Source organism: Drosophila melanogaster, chromosome 3R (assembly GCF_000001215.4).
Source record: "Drosophila melanogaster chromosome 3R".
Taxonomy (NCBI): domain Eukaryota; kingdom Metazoa; phylum Arthropoda; class Insecta; order Diptera; family Drosophilidae; genus Drosophila; species Drosophila melanogaster.
Window position 1 is genome coordinate 11,984,625 of NT_033777.3, and position 22,325 is coordinate 12,006,949.

A 22,325-nucleotide genomic window follows, 5' to 3' on the forward strand; every position below is an offset into this window, starting at 1 on the left:
GCCTCCCTTAGCAAGCTTCTCTTCGTGATAAGCTGTGGAAGAGAAGGTTCGCTCTTAGTTCTTTATATATATTACTATGTAATTTCGCATTATTAATGTAGCTCTCTGTAAGAATGATTCTAAAAATTGTGATATCATATACCAACCACATTTTTTAAAGAGAAAACCAATTCCCAATTAAGGTAATTCCTTTTAATACCTTGCATGTGAACAATAAGCATAACTCCGATCATGTTTGTTTTAATACTATTTATTTTATTTATCAGAGGAGATTCTGAGCTTTTTGCGGCTTCCAATCAGTTGACAAATCGTTAAGAGTAAATATAAATATCTGCTTTATATATCAATATGCATGAGATGGGGACGAGCACCGCTCAGAAGAAGACATCGAAATCGCCCTGTGGCTGATAGCCAGCTCCGGGCGGGATCAGCTGGGGTCGCTGCTGTTGCTGGCGCTGTGGGCGTGGCACGATGATGTCGTTGATCTCATGGAGAATTCCATTGGTGGCCACCACATCGCACTTGGTGACGCCGGCGTTCTCGATCTTGGGACGACGATCGCGGGTGATACGCAGATGCTGGCCAGAGATGGACTCGATGGAGCGGACAAATGGCCAGTTGGTTGGGATAATGCCGGCACAGCAGACAACATCCTCAACGATATGGGTTTTGACCAAGGCCATGGGATCGGCGGGCTTTGAACCCTCACCGGACTCGTTCAGCTCCTCGAAGATATCGTTCTTTGGCACCAGCAGGGTGAGACTCCTCGAATCGTTGGACAGCAGCTGTGTAAGATTAGCCTTACGAACCAGCTCCAGGAACTTGCTGTAGTTGGGATTAGCCTCCAGCAGCTTAAGCATGTTCTGTGGAATATTTACAAATAAGCATAAGCTTTAAATTCCGTGATAACCTCGTAGAACTCACATTCTTGGGAGGCGCCAAGGCACGATCCACCTGGTGGAGAACGGATCCGCAGCTCTCGTCATCGAAGTGCACCAAACGGGCACAGTTTACCGTTGCCCGGTTCATCACGTCCGAGAAGAGAGCATGGGTGGAGTACAGGTTCAGACGCACACTAGATCCAGCAACCGTGGGCAGGGACTTCTCCGACAGGTCACAGGTCTTGATCATGGGCTTGACCACATGGTAGTTAAGGAACTCCAGCAGATCCAAGTTATGATTCAGCAGCTCCGGCTGTTCCTTGAGCATGCGAGCCCATTCCGTATTCTGCAGAGCCTTGTCAGTTGGTGCAAAGATGGTCACGTTGTCCAGATCGTCGAACTGATCATCGTAGCCGGAGGCCTCCAGCAATCGCTGGAAGATGGTCAGGTTCTTTTGCGACATCAGCGAGGTCATGGGCAGAGCCGATTCGGTGGGCAGGATGGTGTCGATTACGTGCAGCACACCATTGGTGCCCATGATATCGGCATCAATGATTTTGGCCAAGTTATTGATGTAGATGGGAGTCGGTCCAGTCTGATTCGCAGCGCGGTGGGTTCGGTTGAGGAGCAGGGGTTCTCCCAGTAGATTGTAGGCCGTCGTCTTGGCACCCGGAACAGTGGCCAGCGAGCAGAAGGTGAGGTCCAGCAAATGGTTCTTCAGGATGTCTACCGGATAAATGGGAATCATATTATATTAGTTAGTTAGCTGCTTGTGGATAAGTTTCCAGACCAACTCACTGGAGGCACAACCGCGACCTTCCTTGAGGGCTCGACGCAGATGAGGTTCCAACTTGTCGAAGGCGGCATCGGTGGGCACAAAGATGGTCACTGGCTTGTCATCCTCTAGCATGGCGCTCAGGTTGGTCTTCTCCAGAACGGTGCGCATAATGGACATATCCGCACGCTCCCTGATGATATCCATAAGGTTCTTGGTCAGCGGCTTCAGGACTCCGCCCAGAGTGTGGACAAGGGCCTGCTCCGAGAGCTTGTCGTGCTTCTCGATGGGCACACAGTTGGCGGCAAAGCGGTAGGGTTCCAGGCCCAAAGCCGCAGGCAGCTGGTAGCTGTTGATGCGGATCTTCTGGTCAGGCAGCTCCGTCTGCAGAAGCTTCTCATTGGGCACATCCTCCAGCTGAACTTCGCCGAGAACAGCGTGCAGTTTGTAGATGGATGGCTTGGAAGCCTCGGCCTTGGCATCTTCCACATTCTGTTGTACGCAAAGAATTCTCATTTATTTACATGAATTTTAGTAACCAAAGGCATGCTCACATTCTCCTGCTGATGATGACCACGGTACTCCATGAAGGCGGCGTCGTTGGGCACGAAGAGGGTCACCTTCTTGCCACTGCCTGCTCCGAGCATATCGGCCAGCTCACCGGCGGTGCGTGCACTCTCCAGGAACTGCTTGGCACCCATGTCACTGGCCGTGGCCTCCACGTCCTTGATGTCGATCTTCTCGCAGGGCGTTGTGAAGTCAGCGTTTCTGGGGCGTCCATATCCATAGCAGCACTGGCGGGTCAGCGTCAGCGTTTTCTTCTTGCCATTTTGATTCACGCTGCAGGGGATAAAGTGTTCAATCAATTGGATGAGATTAGGTAATCCTACTGTAATCTGCTTACATCTTGGTGCAGACGTGCTTGTTGGGCTTCTCGGCGCAGGAGTTAACGCTGAACTGGAACTGGCCAAAGAGTGGGGATCGCACCACGTTGGTAACGCCATCACGTTCCTGGCCAAAGGTGTCCACGGTTTCTTCTGCCTCCGTTTCACTGGCCACAGTCTCGTCTTCCTCCTTTTCGGTGCACACATTGGGTCTGAATAAAGCGAAAAATTGGTTATTGGTTAACAATGTGATGTAGTAATAGTTTGGCGAAATGAACAAATATAATTCAAGGCAATCGTTTTTCGAGACTCAAATACATAAGCTTTAAAAATAGTGTATTTCAGGCATATATTCAAATCATTAGTTTTATAAGTTATCTTCAATGAGCAATTACTAATAACTTGTTGCTATATTTAATCTATGATGATCATTCTCCCTTTACGTTCTCTACAAATTATAGCCAAACCTGCTAATGAATTGGTCATATAACAGACATGCAAATCGAAATGTCAATGCACTATATAGCACTATATACCACTATACATATATGTATATAATTTTGATTCAACCCTAAATTCCTATATATCCACAACTCCGAATCCAATCCAACTTAGTCGGTTGATCGGCACTCGCTAACCGATTGTTTGCCCAATGGATTTGCACAATGAGTCCGGCACATAGAAAGCATAGTTATATTATACAAACTGACTTTTATATAAATGCGTATGTGTGTTGGCTTAACAGCTTTGCCAGTCCATCAATTCAATTATGGCAGCGATGAGAGGAGTCTACTGAATGCGAACTCATTGTGTGCGTAGATTTTAGAAATTTCTCACTGAACCATAGATACACAGTCGCATACATACATACATACATATGTTTGTAATGCAGCTAATTTATCAATTTGCCACATCTGTGACTTTCATTTTACTATGCCCGCGCAGTAACGAGTTCATCGCACAGTGCAAAAAAGACGACAAGTGGATTTCACAATTTATAAAAGTGCAAGCTCGGCTGTAGAAACCGTGCAGTTGTGCACTTATCCAATATAGACACTATATATCTATATATTCATTCACTTTTCCCTATATACAATGCCATATCTGGTTGGGCAATTAAAAAAAAAAACAGCAATCGAGCCCTGGAAAATTATTAAGCAGCCTCAGCTGCGAATAATCTTGGATGGAAAATTATTTAAGTAGGTATTTACCATTTAATTGATATGCTCGATTGCCTCTATGATGGCGATAACCCATCCAACTTTACACAATTATAGAATATATATACCATACAATCATATAGTTAATGGGTCGTATGAACTTGACATTGTGCTCTCTTAATTGCCAAATGCCAAGAACGGCGAAGTTGGCCACAGAATCACTCGAGTGCGGCGATTAGGAAAGACGCCAAATTAGTGACCATAACTGGGGGACTTTTTTTTTTTTTTTTAGCATTCAAGTGGGGGCAAATGCCCTTAATGGATGGCACTTACCCCTTCCACCAGGGCTCCTGGGCAGCTCCAAAGCCAAAGCCTCCGAACGAATTGAAGAACTCATTGCCAAAGAAGGGGAACGATTGCTGGAAGAAGATGGCCGGATTTGGGGAATTCACATCCGTGGTGATGGTGTCCACATCTGCGAAGTAAGGAAACGCAATTAAAACCATACTATAAAATTTAACAATTGCTTAAGACACTTAAAATATTCTTTAGTAACAATTCAAATTACGCTGAGATTAAGCTTGCACATAATATTCTTCAAGATACTAATTTTGCGAGTGCAATTTTTATGGCATTGTTAAATCACTATAATTAAGCGATCAGCATAGTTGATCAAGAATGGCTACCTCTTGCTGTTTTGCAAAGTAGTTTATAAATTGGTCGTTTCTAAGATTCAATTTCAGATTTAAATTCAGATTTTATTCCAGATTTGGACTAGAAACCAATTGCAACAGAAATAATTAAAAGAGTTTTGGGATTTCTATTTTAATAAATTTTAAACGAATATCTAAATATATGTATATTATAGAGATATAGAGCACTTACTGAACGGCTTCTGCTCCACACCGCTGGGGGTTTGAGCGGGAACGGTGGCCGCCGTCTCCTGGCGTCCCTGCGGCTGCTGCTGGTGCTCCAGTGGCACGAACTCGGTGTCGTATCCGCTGCTGAAGAGGGGCAACAGGTGAGATGAGTGGAGTTGCGGCGCCAACGGGGCGGGTCCGTTCCAGACGCTCGCCATCCGCTGCGAGGCCTGGGCATGCAGTGGATCTTGGGGCTCGAGCGGTGCGAGTGGTGCGAAGGGCAGGGGCGCGAACAGATTGCGATGCGCCGGCAATGGGTGGGTTAAATGTGGCATAAAGCTGCAGAACGGTGGGAGTGGGCGTAGGAGTGGACGTGGTGTAGAGTGATGTGGTTAGTGTATACAGTATTAGCTGGCTACTGTGTGCCCATATGTGTGTGTGTGTGTGTGTGTCTGTGTGTGTTCCCTTCATGCAAATTCCATTGGTGAGCGGAACGAATCGAAACGGAACCGGGACCCAATAATTCATATGCCTCCATTGTTACCTCGCATAAAAAGAAGCTCAACTCTATCCTCACCAAACTAAATATATGTATCTATCTGTATGTAGTATATATGCTGATCGTGCTCATTGTTTAGGTTTTTTGCGCAGCATTTACCTGAGCCGCATACTAAGCGCCTGTCAGTGGAACTCTTTTTAGAATCAAATGAAAATAACTTTTTAAGTGCCGAAACAATCGCTGAAAAAGGCGAACAAAACTTGAGAAATGTTCCTGCACTTGTCATCCATCAACTGAGATTTATGTCAACGGATTTTGGTTTTTTCTGCGTCTCCCAATGCATTCGAAATCTGTAAACTGACTCAGATACTTTCTATGAAGACATACATACGCGTTAGCCAACTTCAAATCTTTTTTTCTTCGCTGCGGCTCATTAAAATTCGCTTCGCGGGAGCTAATTAAAAAAAGCTCATAATAAGTGCTAAATGAAAAAAATATACGAAACGAAACTAGCTGGAAATAAATAATAAAACAATACTGCCCGAAAAGGCGAAACGTAAACAATTTGTTGGGTTGCTGACTTTGAGGTACTTCTGTGTATCCGATTCACTTCTGGTTGGAGATCTGCCTCCGTCCAAGATGACTCATCCAGGCGGGACGTGATCGACAGGGCTCGAAGCGGCTTTGGCTGAGCTACAGATACAGGCGGTTTAAGCCGACATTACAATACATAGAGGCTTGGCCAGTTTGATTTTTTTTTTTCTCTTTCTACCTTGTCAGATTCTCTGGAAATCACTTCTATAATATTGCTAGAGCGAGTGAATGCACCTCAGTTTAAATCAATTGTGTGTCCATCAATCAAAAAACCATCAAAATATTTGATAAAAAGGAACACTTAATTTATTCACAATTTATTCGCAAGAATATTTACTCAAAACGTTATCATAAATATTTTATATTACTTGGAAATAAGTCAAAAATTTTATTTCTTTTTCATTATTTTAACTACTGTACGTCGATTATTGAATGCAAATAATATTTCAAAATGTATACATTCATATGAACAGATTTGAATAAAGAAATAAAAAATCTTACAATAGAGCGAATGACTTTTGAAATCTTAGAATAATTACTCTTCATCTTAAAAATTGTGCAAAAATATAATATCAACTGTATGTTGTTTGATAAGATATTAAATATATCCATTTAGCAGTAATTCAATGACTAAGTACTTTGTGAAAGATTAATGAATGTGTGAAGTATTTGTTTTGTGATCATGGTATTCAAGACTACTTGGAATATTTGTAGACTGCGTATCCAATCTGTGAATCGAATATAATTTGCAAACAAACTAAATTCTGTTCGCTTGAAGCCAGAGCGAAAGTCATTGGCCACAGAAATTTCCAGGGAAATGTTTACGTCGAGGGCAGAGATGGATCCAACCAAATGGCTGCCTGATTTAATTTAAGCGCAGCCGTGACAGGCAGAATAAAAAAAAACATTCTGTGAGCGTTAAAGGGGGAACCAAATTGTGGGCGACCCAATTCGAGGGCAGATTATAGAGTTTGCGGAGACATTCTTTTGCCGGCGCATTACCCATTACCCACAATATGCCACTTAATGCCGTGTCAAATGTCAATTGCTCTCAGGGCCAAAACTGTTCGAGATTTGTGTGCCAAAGATGAGCCCTGCGGCGGCTTGAACCCAAAGGTGGCAAAGTCAGCCAAGTGTGGAGCGAACGGAGAAGATCGGTGGAAGAAGATGTGGATCTTGGTTGCCCAAGTCCCGCGGTGTTGCCCCACTTTGGTTGCACATTGTTCTCTTGCGATGCAGTATCTTTCGCAAAAAAGGGGGAAAAAAATAATAAAAGCCAAAGACTCAGATCGTGGCCTTTGCACATTTCCAATGGCGGCAAAGAACCCAGTTCGATGCGGATTTATTGGCAGACAATCTCTGCGACTCAACAATTTCAGTTTAAGGTTTATCAATTGAGGTCAATACTCGGCGGGCTTTTGGACTTTCTTTCCGGGGGAACTTTTCGCTCTTTCAGCGCCTTCGCTACCATAAACATTTCGGTCAACTTTATTTGCAGTTTCGTTTAGCGGGCGAAAAGTTTCTCCAAGAACAAACAGGGCTCGGTGCCTCGTTGGGCTTGAAAATGTCATAAAAAACACTGAACCCGGTATTAGCCAACTTTTATGTGGTGTCAGTGGGCCCAGCGGAACCCGTGAGTGAAAAAAATATTGAAACTGTTTAAGCATTTTTAAGTTGTTTAACATGTAAACCTCGTCGGTATGTTTGCTTTGTTAAGTAGTTGTAAATGAGCAAATCTACTGGGAAATGTTGGGGACTCAACAGCTGGGCTAACTACGTTTACTTATAGTTCACCTGGAGTTATCTGAGGACTCGTGTGTGGAATCCGAGGAGTCATCGAATTCGGCAACCTCTTCAGAACTTGAACTGGAATTCAACATTTCGTTTATTGGGACAGATTTAAAAGGTCGGGCGGATGGGAAAAATCTACTAGGGTTAGTTCTATGGGACTTAAGCACTTAATATTAACGATTATTTGGAAACTTTACCAATTGGTCTTCAAAAATATATTTGAAAGCGTTATTGTAAAACTTCAATAATGGCAAAATACTTGTTTTTTAACTCGTGGCTTACATTAATATTGTTATAAACATTGTTATGGATGGTATCAAACGTTTCAATTTAGATCTAATTTTGTATTTCTTTCAAAGTGTTTTTTTTTTTTTAATTTTTTTCCGTTTTTAGTTATTTGGGATGCGCTTGTTAGGTAAAATTTTGTTCCAATGATTCTATGAAATTGTATATGTTTAATTAGAGAAGTATTTCAATTTTGTGGGTCCCAGGCATTCCTGGCATTTCAATTGTGTTCCGATAACATAAAACATTTAGTTCATGCCTTATCAGAAGATGTCGATGTACATATGTTAACCATTTAGCCCGCAACGCAAACAACTCAAACTACGTGAAATGTGCATGAAACGAACGCTACTACACAGCACGAAAAACTTGTCGGATTGATACTCACTCGCCGTAGAATGGAACCGCCTGGATCTGGATTGATCCCAGGAGGAGCAGGCAGGCCCACAGCCGTAGCATGTTTGGTATCACAATTTTAATCTGGAGCCTCGGTTGGGAGCTAAGTAAATGAACGAGACAAGCTGAAAGTTGCTGTAATCAAGGGAATGGCTGAAGCTGGCTGAATGGCTGGTTGGATTCGAGAAATTTCACCGCGATGGATGGAAAAACAGCTGAGAAACCGAAGAAATACAGGTTTTCCACGCAGCGCTGCACTCGCGTATGTAGGTGACTGATTTTGGGAGTGAGAGCGACGGTCGACGAAGAAAATTTTCCACTGTCTTCACGCATTAATTGTAAATATGCTACGGATAGACGACATATACCGCCTGTCACTCACTTGTAATTATTGTCAATTGTCTTGTTTTTACAAAAATTGGCACACACTCAATTATCAAATGTCTCTGGCTCCTTTTACTGCAGTTAATCGTAAAAAAGGGGCACTTGTGGCACTCACGAAAGTTGTTATATGTTGCTTGATCCGACGATGTTGCCGCTTCAAGTCGCAGTTTAAAACTAACTGCCCAAGAACGTCGAGCATCTGGTATTTATAAGCTGCTCTGCCGCAGTCGCCGTCGATTCCTCTGCCGCGATATCAACGCATGTAGTGATCATGGGAGCTTTGGGAGAACAGAGAGAACTTTTGGGGACGCTGTGAAATCGGTAATAGCTCTATATATGTATGTATGTGTGTATTTACATATGTATATGCAAATAGTGCGGGTGGCAGGAGGTTCGTACAAATTGTGAAAGTGCCAGCTATTAACACTTCATAGAGAAGCGAGCGAAACGAAGCACTTTTATTAATCATAGTACATTTCACTCAAAATACTGTAGAATTTGGGATACAAAACCCAAACTAAAACGGTGTAGAATCTGAAGAATATATCCTATAATATAGGACTCATATCATTTCAGACTTTGGCTTGGCGAGCATTTCAAACTACTTATTCATTTCGAGTATTTTCAATTTCCTAGAATCATTTTCTGTTTAAACTGCACCTAGAGCGTTTCTGGCAATGTCCTACCTGTATTTGCTAGCCAGGTGTAGTGCGCACTTGGAATTTCCGATATTCCCGTAACCTCTAACACCCATCAATCACTGTGGTGTCTGGTCGGTTCCGCCTTATTAGGAGTCTCCTCATATTTTGAAACTGTTCCGATCGGTTTTTATTGTTTTGTATAAACAAGATGTCAGCTTGTAGCTACATGTGTAGATGAAATTGAATTTCTTGGAACTGTTAGAAGACTTTATAATGTGTTCTTATATTTGATTGCTCATTGTTTTGATTTTAGTCAATATTAGATGCCCGTTTTTTACTTATTACCAAAGTCAAGCAAAGTATGTTGTTATTGAAAAACCATGAAAAATCGTAATCATCCGTTTCTGAAATAAATATTTATTCATTATTTACAATATTTATTTGTGCTATTAATGTAGGTGTATATATATTTTGTATACGTAGATGTACCACAACTGAAATGTATCTTTAAGTATATTCGTTTTAAATATATTTGTTTTAAATAAATAATTACTTTCCCACTTTTCTGTTTATCTTGTGCATTTGAACTTCTTCTAGTTTAATTTTCATCATAATTTTGATTAAAAGTTTACACTTAGATATGCAAATAGTACAATTGAATCCACACACTCATCGAAGCATCTCATTCAATTTCAAATAAATTCCCAATAAATTATTCGCAAGTCTCGTTATACATTAAGCTGAAATTTTGTGTCGACAAACAGAGCAAATTCTTAGCCGTGTGTTTTTTGTGTGTCCGTGTTTGAAATAATCTCCAGCCCAGTGATTATTTAAAACACTCATGTGATCCATTTTCTGTTTCCAAATCTGCTCTCCCGGTCCCCTGTGTCCATCTACTTTCGCATTTCCTAGTTTTGTAGCTCTAAGAGGAACTTCCATCAAGATCTATCAAATCGCTCAACATCGCCTACTCGAAAAGTGCTGTGTCGATGAAAGGAAGAGAATAATCAAAATCTATAATTAATTGGGTATAAAATTGGGTTTCCCCCCATTGGCGAGCAATAAATAATAAATGTATTAATTTAAAACTTTATTCAGCTTCCTTAATAATAGGTTGCCACCTTAAGCTTGAAATACAACAGCTTTTTAACCAAATACATTTTGGTTAAATGAATTTGTGAATATGTACCTGGCCGTTTGCCTCGCATTCCCAGGAATCCGTTGGGCGCTCGCTTTTCTCCCCACAGGTAGAGCCATGGATGCACCAGAGCTTGCTCATGATCGTCACCAATCCCGACTCCGTTGCCCTCCAGATCGCTCTTCTTGCCACGCACCGCCACAAATTTGCTGTTGAAGTCGGCGAAGCGCTGCTGTTTTCCTCTCAAGTCATAGGACTTTTTAAAAAAAGTGTGCCAGAACTGGGGTCGATTAGATCTTCACATATGTATAGATATGCAATTCAATGGTTTCTTTTATGTATTATTCAAAAAAAGACTAACACTCTGATTTGCAATGGGGTTTTAGTGTTTTAATAAGCGCATCAAGAGAAACCACTGTACTTGCCACCAACAACTAACTGCAAGGTAAGTCGACTTACATCGGAGAGAGCTGCACGCTTGTAGTGCTGGTGGGAGACGTCCTTCTTGCCGCGCATCCCCACAAAGGAATTGACCGGCGCCCGCTTTTGTTGCAGCTCCGTGGCCTCGTCCGCCTCCGCGTCATCGTCCCCGGCCAGCAGGGCGGGTCGCTTACCTCGCATGCCCGTGAACCCGGTGGGCGCTCTCTTGCCCACCGCGGAGCCATCACGCCCAGCCACGCGATCGAAGAAGTCCTGCAGCAGGCTATCCCGCAGGCGCTCCTCCTCCAGGCTCTGCAGGACATCGGACAGGCGGTTGTTGATTGGGATGAATTTCTTGCCACGCAGGCCAACAAAGGCCAGCGGTGCCTTCTTCAGTCGCCGCCCGTTCTCCGCGTAGCTGCTGTCCGCCTCCTCGTCGGCGTAATCCAGCGGATCGGGTCCCGATCCCAGCCAGTTACCCTCCGAGGTGTCGTGCTCCTCGTCCTTCTTGCCGCGCATCCCAATGAAGCTGGACGTGGGCGCCCGCTTTACCACCCGACGCGGCTCTTCGGCGCCGGGCGTCAGCGGGCTGCCGGAGGACTCCGTCTCCGTGTCCGCCGCACTCGATGGTGCCGTCAGCAGGAGCAGCAGCAGCAGCGCCAGCGCTATCAAACCGCTCAGAGGGCGCATTGGATGTGGCGAGCTTTTAGGCGGGCGTGGAAATCGATGCGCTGCTGGAAAAGCGAAATTGGGGAGAAAATCGATGATTTATTACAATGTGTAATTAGGAAATAATGTTAATGTCAGATAAATATCTAGATATTTTATTACATATTATCACAACTAAATGTTGATACATCTTCATTTTTAGCTGGAAAATAGTTACATAGGGTATTAAAAAGGGCTTATAACTACAGAAGAGGTTAAATATAATCACTCTGCCACATTTTTATTTATGTCAATTTAATTTGACTCTACTCAGCTGTTTTATATAAATTAAATGAATTTAGCTTGTTTATAAATACTTAGTAATATTTTCTACCTCACATATGCAATTACAGAAATACAAAAATTACTACAGATATTATAAAGAAAACGCGTATGAAGTGTGTAACCCTTTAAAAATGTTTTCCATTTCATTTCCTGCTTTGTTTGTTTTGATTTTCCTTTTTTATTTTTTTTTGCTATTCGCATATACTTGCTTTAGTGCACTTAGACTCGCAAATTCCCCGCGGCGGCGTCTACTTGACCTTTTTGTACTCGTGTTCTACGGTTCGCGGAGTGGTGTGAATAGGTTAAGGAGCTTGGTGGGAAACAGAATGGTTTCCAACATACACACTTATGCAACATTGTATTTGAGAAAATAATAATACAAACTATGTATAATACTAAATATTAAATTAGTATCGGGCTTAAAAAACACAAAAATAATACTTAAATTCTATGCAAATGTAAGATCATAACCAATGAAATTCCCTATTTTTAGTGGCACCAATATCTGCGGAAGTATCCATATACATTTGGATGCTCATGAGTACTGGCCTTTAGTCGAGATGCAATCGAGTGCAAGTGCAACGTCGGCTGATGCTGCAACTCATGATGCAAAATGCAAACACAAAGGACGAAGTGGGGCAAAGTACACTGAGGAATTGAAATCCCATGAATTTGATTTAAGGTTACAGCTGTGTAGATATATGATTATAGGATTTTTATTGATATATGTATATGCATGTATTTATTTTACATATTAGATGCAGTCAGTTATTTTATAAATCAATGAATTTTGAGATATTTAATATTAAAACCATTGGTTAAGTTAATTTTAATTTAATTGTAATATAAATTTATCGTGTCATTCTTACAACTAGATTTTATTCCTATACTTTTAAGTGCAACATCCCATGCCGCGAATATCTCTAACGAGTTGACGCCACGCATGATTATGCCACGCCTTGTAAAGTGAAATTGCCATGCAAATAAACCCCTGGCCTGGTGGCTTAAGCCCGTCGGGGAAAGAAGGTTGGGGGGGGGGGGGCGGATGGTGTCGAAGTGGCAGCTGCAACAGGAGCAATAGATGGTAAAAACTGTGGCGACCTCTAACGATGCGATGCGCACAGGAAACAACAAACATGTAATTCAATTGATTGCCACCGGCGGCGACAACCGCAAACAAGCAAACATTGCAGCATCGAGCAGAAAAGTGCAGAGGCAATTCAATTGAACTTAGCGAAATGCATTTGAATTCAATTGATGTCGAGTTTGCCACAATCAACAGGTGGGTTAGGCACTTAGGGCTCATCGTTGTTATGATTACGACGGCTCTGTTTGCTTGGAGTTGGAATGGAGCCAAAGTGCTGAAAGGCCCCAAAGTTTGATGTTTTTTTTTAAGGATAAAAAATATAGTTTTAGGGATTAGAGGAGAGGCTCTCAAATGTCAAAGCATCAGAACATGTCGGCTGAACTTTAAACGAACAGTGGGCATGAGCAGTTTGCTTAAAAAACCAGGATATTATTAAAGTGAAAGTCATTACTACTTGCTACTTTTAAATTTTATTGTTTGTATTATTCTCCCATTTTAATTAAAGCGCTTTTAAACTACAATTATTTTTGACAAGAATTTTCTTTTACCTCGAAATTTGCCATTTTATCCCACCGTGCGCACTGCGGCCAACTAATTCCAGCAAAGTTTGCTGCTGCAAAATTAACAGTGTGCAAATGTGGCGAACTTCCGGTTCTCGAGCTACCTGGTAACGGCTCGTCAAGCCACGTCCTGGCAGGACATGAGGAAGCCAGGACATTGGGCTGACAGGCGGCAGTTGGACAATGGAATAGCACTAGGAAAACTCAACTCCCACCGCTGCCTTAATGCGGATAAGCTGTTAACTTGGCCGTGTCTGTTGTCTAATTGTCTATGTAGGACACTCTCTGTCCCAGAACGTGCGTGTGTGTGTGTGTGTGCCTCGGGGTGTGTGTGCATCCCAAAGGACACTTTAAACTGCCGACAGGCGTGCGAGATTAAAGACGTGCCAAGTCGTCCTACGTCTAGATTTACATTTTGGCCAACACATTGTTTGCTCGGCCTTTGGTTTGCGTGTGTGTGTGTGTGGGTGTGAGCCTTTTTTCGTGGTTGGGTAATATGGGCCCATTAGCCCAGTTGTAAGCAAGGACTACGCAATGTGAACCAACAACAGGCGGACGGAATCAGAGAGGCCCAGCCGAAATGTATGAAATTAATAATAAAACAACATGAAAAACTCACTTTTCGGCCAATTGCCCGCGGCTGCATTTCCATGTCACCCTATTTTGCATGCGAAAAGGAGGCCAGAGTTCAGGCCAAAGCAAATACACACACTTAATGCATAAAAAATGAGGCGTGACCATAATTTGAAATCGACTCCTTTTCTTTTCTACCAGCAGCTGCAGCCCAATTTCGAATTTCCACCGGCATGCGTGTGGATTTTAAATAAATTTACATTAATTTTTTAGGAAAACGACTTCGACATGCTCTAGAGGCACGGAATATTGAACAGCAAACAATGGATGCAAAAAGGGATAGCATCAATAGTAGTAGGTTAAAAGTCAAGGATTATTTGATGTAACGCCCGTCTAAAAGGGCTTAAACAAATGGTTTGTTTCATAAGAACACTTATTTTTTGGCTATAAGTCGGTTAAATCTATAGAAATAATAATGTGGTGGTTAATAAGAAAACTAACGCTTCAGTTTTGACCAATAATGCACCTCTAATTGTGTTGTTTCTGATTCATTATGAATTCATTAAAATATTGTATACATAAGCTTCTACTTCTTTAGTTATTTCTTTGTTCCATAGTTTAGCACAAATGTTGCTCAACAATGTTGCCGCTGCGCTGCAATTGCGCTGGCCTCATGTTGCCAGCCGCGTCTTCGTTCTGTTCTGCACTTAATCGCGGTTTCTGGTCACCGCACGATCAGTTTGAATTTGGATTTCAAGCGGAACAGTTGGCGCACTTTCCACCTAGTAATTGCAACCATCGCGATCGTATTCTGTGTTTTTATATCGTCTGTGCTCTAAATCAACACTAAAAAGTCAAACACTTCTTTCACTGCGTGTAGCTGCAATCGGCGAGGTAAGTGTCATATGAATAATTGGAGATCGTTTGGATGGCTTTTTTTTTCGAAACAAAAGCTGGACTTATTTCGAAAGAAAAAAGCGACGATCGCCAACTTTCTCGTCTAATTGCCAGTAAAGTTAAGCGGAACACGCAGTGGGAATCCAGCTTTGTAAAGTCGGTGGTAACTGGCATGCAAAATAATCTATTTAGGTCAGATGCCTAAAATTTACGTTGCGTTCTCGTTCCGATTTTCCCTTGGGTACCTACTGTATATATTCGAATTTCGTAGCTTAGGCACCCATATACGGGAAGTTTTTTGATGGAGGTGTATTTATTACAGGTTAATTTAGAGATCATTTGGTTAGCGGGGAGCACTTGCCTTATCGGTTTAAGAGTCATTCCATTCAGTGATAAGAGATACGGAATCACAGCGTGTAAATCACCGTCGGATGTAAGCATTTGTGTATATTTAATATTCAACTTAATTCAATTAAAATGTTTATTTCATGTCAATAAGGCATGACTTAATTACATTGAGTATTTGTCTTAGCCAAGCAATGAAGATTTCCTAAAGTAATGGAAATGTTATATCCATTAGATGTAGAGCAATTTTGAGTTCATTGGGGCAAACATTAAATAAAATAACCTCCTGACGAAATTAGTCAATTATAGCACTTTAAAATGCCTAAATGAATCGTAATATGAATTTATAAAAAACTTTCCAAGCAGCAAACATTTATAAACTGTTGACGGACAAGCATCAGAGGATAATGAATCACAAAAATGATTTTTAATAAGCATAATGATGCTGAAACAACATTTCATAGTTTAGCGTAATCAAAATAATCCACATCGGGAATAAAAAATTAAAATAGAACACAAACACACGTAGCATTCGTTTGTCAAATCGCATAAAATGAAGAAAGTGAAGAGCAAACAAATGGTGCCGATAAGAATGAATTCATAACAGAGTGTCCGAATACAGAAATAACAATTCATTATTATTGTGGAACAGCTGCTGTGGAAATGAAAAAAAAAAAAAAACAAATTGTATATGAAACACTACTCTGCGCGAAGAAGCCAGATTAAATAATTGACTTAGGCTGAGCTTGCATTAATTAATGAGACCCGAAGGGAATGCAACAGCAGACCAAACAGAGCTCCAGCCAAGAAGTTCAGGGGCGGTTTGAGTAAATGGAATTAATTTCAAACAATTCATAAGCAAAACAAACAAAAGATTTTATCGTTTTGTTGTCACTAAGCAATTGAGCCGTGAACTTCAATTGAAACATTTCAACTGAAACGAGACACGCTTTGCACTGCGATGAACTCAACTGGGCTGATTTAGATTGATTCACTAGGAAGCGGAACGGACTGGGTCTTCAGACTATCCGGAAGATAAACGTTGGCCAGAGAAAACAGAATACTTAAAGGAATTTGTTGAGTTATTCGAGAATCTATTAAAGAATGCACACAATACGCTTTCTTTAAATGGCATAAAACATTTATGTATGGTGGCGTACATAAATCATATTTAATCATTTTGCTGCGTATCTTTTTGTTACTTTCAATTACTTTTACAGTTACAATTACTGTATAGCTTTGGCAGCGCTTTTTATCAGGAATAAAATGATTACTTTTTTGTACTAACGAAGCTAGTGTGTAAGAGTAATCAAAGTAAATAGATGTGAATTATTATCTATATCGCTTTAATGATAAATATAATGAAATTTTTTTCCCAGTATCTTAATTGATATATTATCTTTCCTACTGCAATCCTTTAGAATGAAGTTCAGTGTGGTGGTCCTGGTGGCCCTACTACCGCTGCTAGGAGCTGTTTCAGCGAATCGCACTTTTGTGGTGGACTACGAAAAGGATCAGTTCCTAAAGGATGGAGAACCATTCCGATTCATTGCCGGCTCCTTCCACTACTTCCGTGCTCATCCAGCCACCTGGCAAAGGCATCTTAGGACCATGAGAGCTGCGGGTCTGAATGCGGTGACAACGTGAGTCACTACTATGATTTTAATGGTTCGATTGTCATGTTTCCATTAACTACAAGCTATGTGGAGTGGTCATTGCACAATCCGCGGGATGGCGTTTATGTGTGGAGCGGCATTGCCGATCTGGAACACTTTATACGCCTGGCCGTGGGCGAGGATCTGCTGGTCATCCTCCGTCCGGGTCCGTATATTTGTGCGGAGCGTGACATGGGCGGCTTTCCCTACTGGCTGCTGAATAAGTATCCGGGCATTCAGCTCCGGACAGCAGATGTCAGTAAGTATTGATACTCCTTTTGTTAACTTTTAAGATTACTTATGTTTTACTGCTTAATTCCAAAAATGTGGCAGATTATCTTAGCGAAATTCGCATTTGGTATACCCAACTGTTTGCCAAAATGAATAAATATCTGTATGGCAATGGTGGGCCAATTATAATGGTTCAGGTGGAGAACGAATATGGCTCCTTCTATGCCTGCGATCTCAACTATCGGAATTGGCTACGCGATGAGACCGAGAGTCATGTCAAAGGTCAGGCGGTGCTCTTCACCAACGATGGACCCAGTGTGCTGCGCTGTGGAAAAATCCAGGGCGTCCTAGCGACCATGGACTTTGGAGCAACGAACGATCTCAAGCCCATTTGGGCCAAGTTTAGAAGGTACCAGCCAAAGGGTCCGCTGGTCAATGCGGAATACTATCCCGGTTGGCTAACTCACTGGACGGAGCCGATGGCCAATGTTAGCACCCAATCGATTACTTCCACTTTTATGTAAGTTTCCAATTTGGTTTGGGCATTGATTATTATGTGTTATTTAAAGAATTAATATATATTTATATATAATATCGTATATATAACCTTGCCTTGGCTTCCAGAAACATGCTGGATCATGGTGCCAGTGTGAACTTCTACATGTTCTACGGCGGCACCAACTTCGGATTCACAGCTGGTGCCAATGACATTGGACCCGGAAACTACATGGCTGACATTACCAGCTACGACTACGATGCACCCATGACGGAGGCGGGGGATCCCACTCCCAAATACCAGGCCCTGCGACGCATCATTGGCCGCTATCTCCCGCTGCCAAATCAACCCGTGCCCGGACCCGTACCCAAGCGATCCTACGGAACTGTGCGTCTGACCACCTGCTGTAGTCTGCTTTCGTCGGAGGCTCGATCTCGTCTCTCCACTGGATTTGTGCAGTCCGCCAAGCCGAAGAGCTTCGAGGCTTTGGGACAGTACTCTGGTTTGGTGCTCTACGAGACCTGGTTGCCCAGCTTCCAGCGGGATCCGAGCATCCTTAGCGTTCCCGGACTGGCGGATCGAGGTTACGTTTATGTGGATGGTGAGTTCGTGGGTATTCTGGCCAGGGAAACCCCCGTGTTCGAATTGCCACTCAGTGCAAGTGCCGGGCGGAGGTTCCAGATTATCGTAGAGAACCAGGGTCGCATCAACTACGGTCGACAGTTGAACGATTTTAAGGGCATCCTGCGGGATGTTCGACTGGACAAGCAGGTGCTGAGCAACTGGAACATGACCCAATTCCCACTCGAATCGTACGACAACCTGGAGCAGCTGATTACCCAGTCGGATGAGGCAGTTCGTCAGGGCTTCCAGGAGCTAAAGAAGTTGCGCACAATGCTGCGCACTGGTCCCGCCATTTACCACGGTCAACTGGACATCCAAAAGGAATCTGATCTGGCGGACACCTATCTGGACATGTCCGGCTGGGGCAAGGGCATTGTCTTTGTGAATGGCGAAAATCTCGGCAGGTATTGGCCCCTGGTGGGACCTCAAGTCACCCTGTATGTTCCGGCCGCCGTGCTCAAGGCGGGCTCAAATCGACTGGTGGTGGTGGAGTATCAGCAGACACCCGCCTCACAGGAGCTGCACTTCCGAGATACCCCCATTCTGAACGCGAGGACCGTTTAGTCGTCGGCCTAAGGACCATTGCGACTTGCATCCATCGCTGTAGCCATAAATCATGCATCATCATCCGTATATGTAGATCTAAATGTAAATTTATGCGGTTTAAGTTCTTTGCAAGACATTAAAGCAACTCCGAGACGGACGCGTCCTGTCTGCCTCGTTATCCCTTTTGTAAAAGACTCATTAAAGCTGTTGTGGCATGCGGGGATGGATTTACAGGCCTGCCATGTGTGACCTTTGTGCCTGGGCCAAATTAATCCCTAATGATTGAAATTGAAATCCACAGAAACGCTCTGATGATGAGTCAAAGTAAGTCAAAGGCGAGTCGGAAAATGAGTCGCGTCTTGGTTCGTTGATTTTTTAGGTTCCCAAAAGTTTTCTATGACAATCCCACTCCATTCTTTTCCGCTGGCATTCGGTGTTTTTTAAGAACATGTTAGATTACCGCTGTTGTTTTTGAAATGTGTACATGTCGTGGAATTTTGCGATATTTTTGGATGAAGTTTTCCAATGAACTGACCCAAAATATATTTTGTTCATAGAAACTTAGGCGTGTCAAGTTGTTAGGATTTTTAAACTTTCTTATGCACAGATGTTCTAAATAGTGCTGGTTATTTTTTCGCATTCTGTATTATTTTCCCTATTAATATTTATGCTAAATTAACGAACTAATAGTTTCATTGCCCTTCAGGTCTCCCAAACTGTCCTCGAACTGTAATAAAATATTTACCCAAATTGTGTACCTGTGTACCTCTACGTTGACATTTCACGGAGTGCTCCCGGGCCGGAGAATCACTCCCTACTTGACCATCTCTTGTTGCCGTAATGAGTGAGGCAGCTACAGTTAATTAGTCCTGACTCGCACACATACACATTCACATGCAGTGGCTTACGTTTTAAAGGATCTTTCTTTTAGGCGCAGCTGCAGCTCAAGTATTTGTGTTTTTTTTTGCTGGCTACACATGCTGTAATTGCTCTGTTCTCGTTGTCCAAGTTGACATAAAACAAGTTAAGACCCAGGGGCAGTTTTAAAGCGCCGCCTCATGTCACCCGTGGCCACCCAGCCAGTCCAGTGGCTTTTTGGGAGAGTGCTTCCCTAATGGGATGGCGTTGCGTGCTGCCACCGGATGTGTGCCATCGCCATCCCAATCCCGGAATCTGATGCCCTGCATTGATGTTGCTTTTTATTAGCTCTGCCCGCTGGCTGTCAATTGATGATGGCCATCCTCCATAAACAATGTTTCAGCTTCCGCCGGACCCAAATATGTAAAAACAAAATGAACTTGACTGCGAAAGTCCTTAAGAACTTGGTCAACTTTTTTTTTATATCACGCAAACGTTAGAAGGATCTTGTCAGTTAATCAGACCAATTAACACATTATTGCGAGTGTTTTTTAGTTTCTAATATTCCATTAAAAACTCTATAGACTGCAGTCTTAATGTGCGAAATTTGTCAGCATTAAGTGAAAACGTCTTGTTTTCTCTCCTTTAAATTGGCTGAATGCCACCCAAGAAGTTTTATGGTCAGACTGAACAAATGTGCTGTCATAAAAACTTGTTGATTATATTAAGCAGACCCCAGAGATCAAATGGGATATAAAATCTGATAACAAATCTCAAACATTACTCTTAACATGCCGAAGCATAAAAGTTTGAATGTGTTGTGTTTTTTTTAGCTAATTTTTGACAAATGCATTATTATGACAAAGGCAATTTGTTTTAAAGCCATCATTTCTTTGAAAAGCTTTTCTTAAATAGAATTTCTGAAAACTACTTTTAAAAATACCATAGTTGGTAGCTTCGAACCTACTTTATATTTAAAGATACAAGTTATCTTTGATCGCGCCAAAAATCACTAACAATTGCAAAGTTTCTATCTATTTGATGATTGTTTTGTTCAGAAGAAATAATCACTGCTCGAAATATTTGAGCAGATATCATGTTAAATATTAAGCAAAAAACTCCACCGAGTTAATAAAGTGTTCATGCTGAAGTTCACTTACAAGTAAAGCCAATTCGCTTGGGAAATATCTTTCACTTTCAGTTCTATCTAACTGTTTGTCCAAATGCTCGCGTACCGAACGCGCCGAGAAGTATGCAACAACTGAGCGACAGATCGAAGCGACAACGGACCTTTATAAAAGCGGCAGAAGGATAAGGCCGAAACGAAACAGGAAGCCCGACCGGCAGGACACGAAGTTCAGCGGAACACGAGCTGCCTCGGCTTGTGTGTGTATGTGTGTGTTTGTGTGGGTGTGAGGGTGTGTGTGTGTGCTCGTGGATATCAACAATTGGTCGAATAGAATCTGAAACGATACGAGGTGTGAGTGTGTGAGTGTGCGAGTGTGGCGATGCGGTGTGTGTGCTCTTTTATGCGGCCGCCACTTCAGCGTGGAATAAAAAATTGCCTCCTCGCCGGAGCAATTGAATTGAACGGAAATTCTGTTTGCATATGTGAATAAAACATATGCAAAAAGTAGGCAAAATGCGAAAAAGGCATAGGCACAAAAGGAGCAAAAGATACGAAAAGTGAAATGAGAATGGGAGCAACAGCATCCAAACTGGCCAAATGGGAAAGTTTCGCGTATAAGGAAATATTAATTTCGTTTTATATTACGTATGTAGTCCCGTACTCGTTGCTGTTTTTGGTTTATTTTAATATTTATGATTTACCATATGCCTGCGAGATGGACAAATAAAAATTATGCACTTTGTTGATTTTTCCCGGGCTGTTTGTCCAAAAAATTTGTAATTAAAATTGTTCCCATATGACGCATATAAAGCAAACAAAACATTGACCTTTCAAAAAGTGTGTTGGGTGTTCGAAACATTTATTGGCTACAAACGAGATATGCAATGAAAATAGACTACGTTCTTTGGAAATAGTTGGTTATAAAAGAATGTTGTGCTTTTTTATGTATATATTGCAGTATTTATGATTGCATTCAATATATTAGCCATGAATATTTTACATTTTAAATACATCAAAATTATTACGGAATCGATTCGATTCGATGCAACTATAAGATGCATTCCATACCTGGAGTCTCATTTTGACTTTTGAGCCGTATTTCAATCATTTTGAAATAAATCAAATTTAAAGCGGCCAAGCGGGTTCGTCTCAAATGCGTCACAAAACGAGCCGGAAAAGTCGTTGCAGCCAGATTTCAACGGGTCGCGACCATCAACAATGCACTTGAGGCGAGGTCGCGGCATTTGAGATAAGACAACACCCGGATCACCCGCATCACCCGCATCACCCGCAGCAGGCGAATCCCTCCACACGCCACTCGGAAAGGCCAAGTGGATGCCACACACATCCGGGGGCCAGCTCGTTGCAACTTGCAGCCACTACAACGCCAGTTTTTCGGTCTAAAATTAAACGTGGAAGCATCGCCGCTTCCTGCAGGCATCTTATCTTCGCATCCTTTCTTGCAGGACTGCCTTCCGCCTTTTCGGGCAATTGAGTCGTAAATGTTACAGTGTATAGAGAGCCCGCTGAAAAATTTGCATTTAAATTGCAACAGATTTCGGGGCAAAAAAAAAGCCAATTCCTCACCCTCCAAACAATTAGACGGATTTCCAACTAAACGAG

General features: G+C 42.2%; 3 protein-coding genes across 19 annotated transcripts; 1 reads left to right on the forward strand and 2 right to left on the reverse strand.

The window, feature by feature from the left end:
• Window positions 1-237: 237 nt before the first annotated feature.
• Window positions 238-8,691, reverse strand: mfas (midline fasciclin). 16 transcript variants are annotated; one of them, NM_176474.1, is made up of 10 exons: window positions 8,625-8,691; window positions 8,118-8,228; window positions 7,448-7,519; window positions 4,586-4,701; window positions 4,034-4,175; window positions 2,561-2,752; window positions 2,211-2,496; window positions 1,680-2,148; window positions 925-1,607; window positions 238-863 (listed from the first exon to the last, which is right to left on the reverse strand). In NM_176474.1, exons 2-10 carry the CDS (start codon window positions 8,186-8,188, stop codon window positions 375-377), a joined length of 2,520 nt encoding a protein of 839 aa, NP_788651.1. In that variant the 5' UTR covers window positions 8,189-8,228; window positions 8,625-8,691; the 3' UTR covers window positions 238-374. The 16 variants fall into 16 exon arrangements, with proteins under 16 accessions (NP_788651.1, NP_788653.1, NP_788655.1 ...); NM_176476.1 differs by having other exon boundaries at window positions 4,586-4,704; NM_176478.1 differs by having other exon boundaries at window positions 4,586-4,899.
• An 859-nt stretch (window positions 8,692-9,550) lies between these two features.
• Tk (Tachykinin) lies at window positions 9,551-20,849 on the reverse strand. Of its 2 annotated transcripts, none has more exons than NM_001275564.2 (4): window positions 20,734-20,849; window positions 10,748-11,439; window positions 10,340-10,568; window positions 9,551-10,131 (listed from the first exon to the last, which is right to left on the reverse strand). In NM_001275564.2, the coding sequence occupies exons 2-4, from the start codon at window positions 11,396-11,398 to the stop codon at window positions 10,118-10,120; spliced, it is 894 nt and encodes a 297-aa protein (NP_001262493.1). In that variant the 5' UTR covers window positions 11,399-11,439; window positions 20,734-20,849; the 3' UTR covers window positions 9,551-10,117. The 2 variants fall into 2 exon arrangements, with proteins under 2 accessions (NP_001262493.1, NP_650141.2); NM_141884.4 differs by having other exon boundaries at window positions 10,340-10,544; window positions 10,748-11,442; window positions 20,734-20,809.
• Ect3 (Ectoderm-expressed 3) lies at window positions 14,654-18,892 on the forward strand. The gene is made up of 5 exons (NM_141885.3): window positions 14,654-14,815; window positions 16,585-16,806; window positions 16,863-17,077; window positions 17,152-17,569; window positions 17,674-18,892. Exons 2-5 carry the CDS (start codon window positions 16,586-16,588, stop codon window positions 18,731-18,733), a joined length of 1,914 nt encoding a protein of 637 aa, NP_650142.1. The 5' UTR covers window positions 14,654-14,815; window position 16,585; the 3' UTR covers window positions 18,734-18,892.
• Window positions 20,850-22,325: the final 1,476 nt, after the last annotated feature.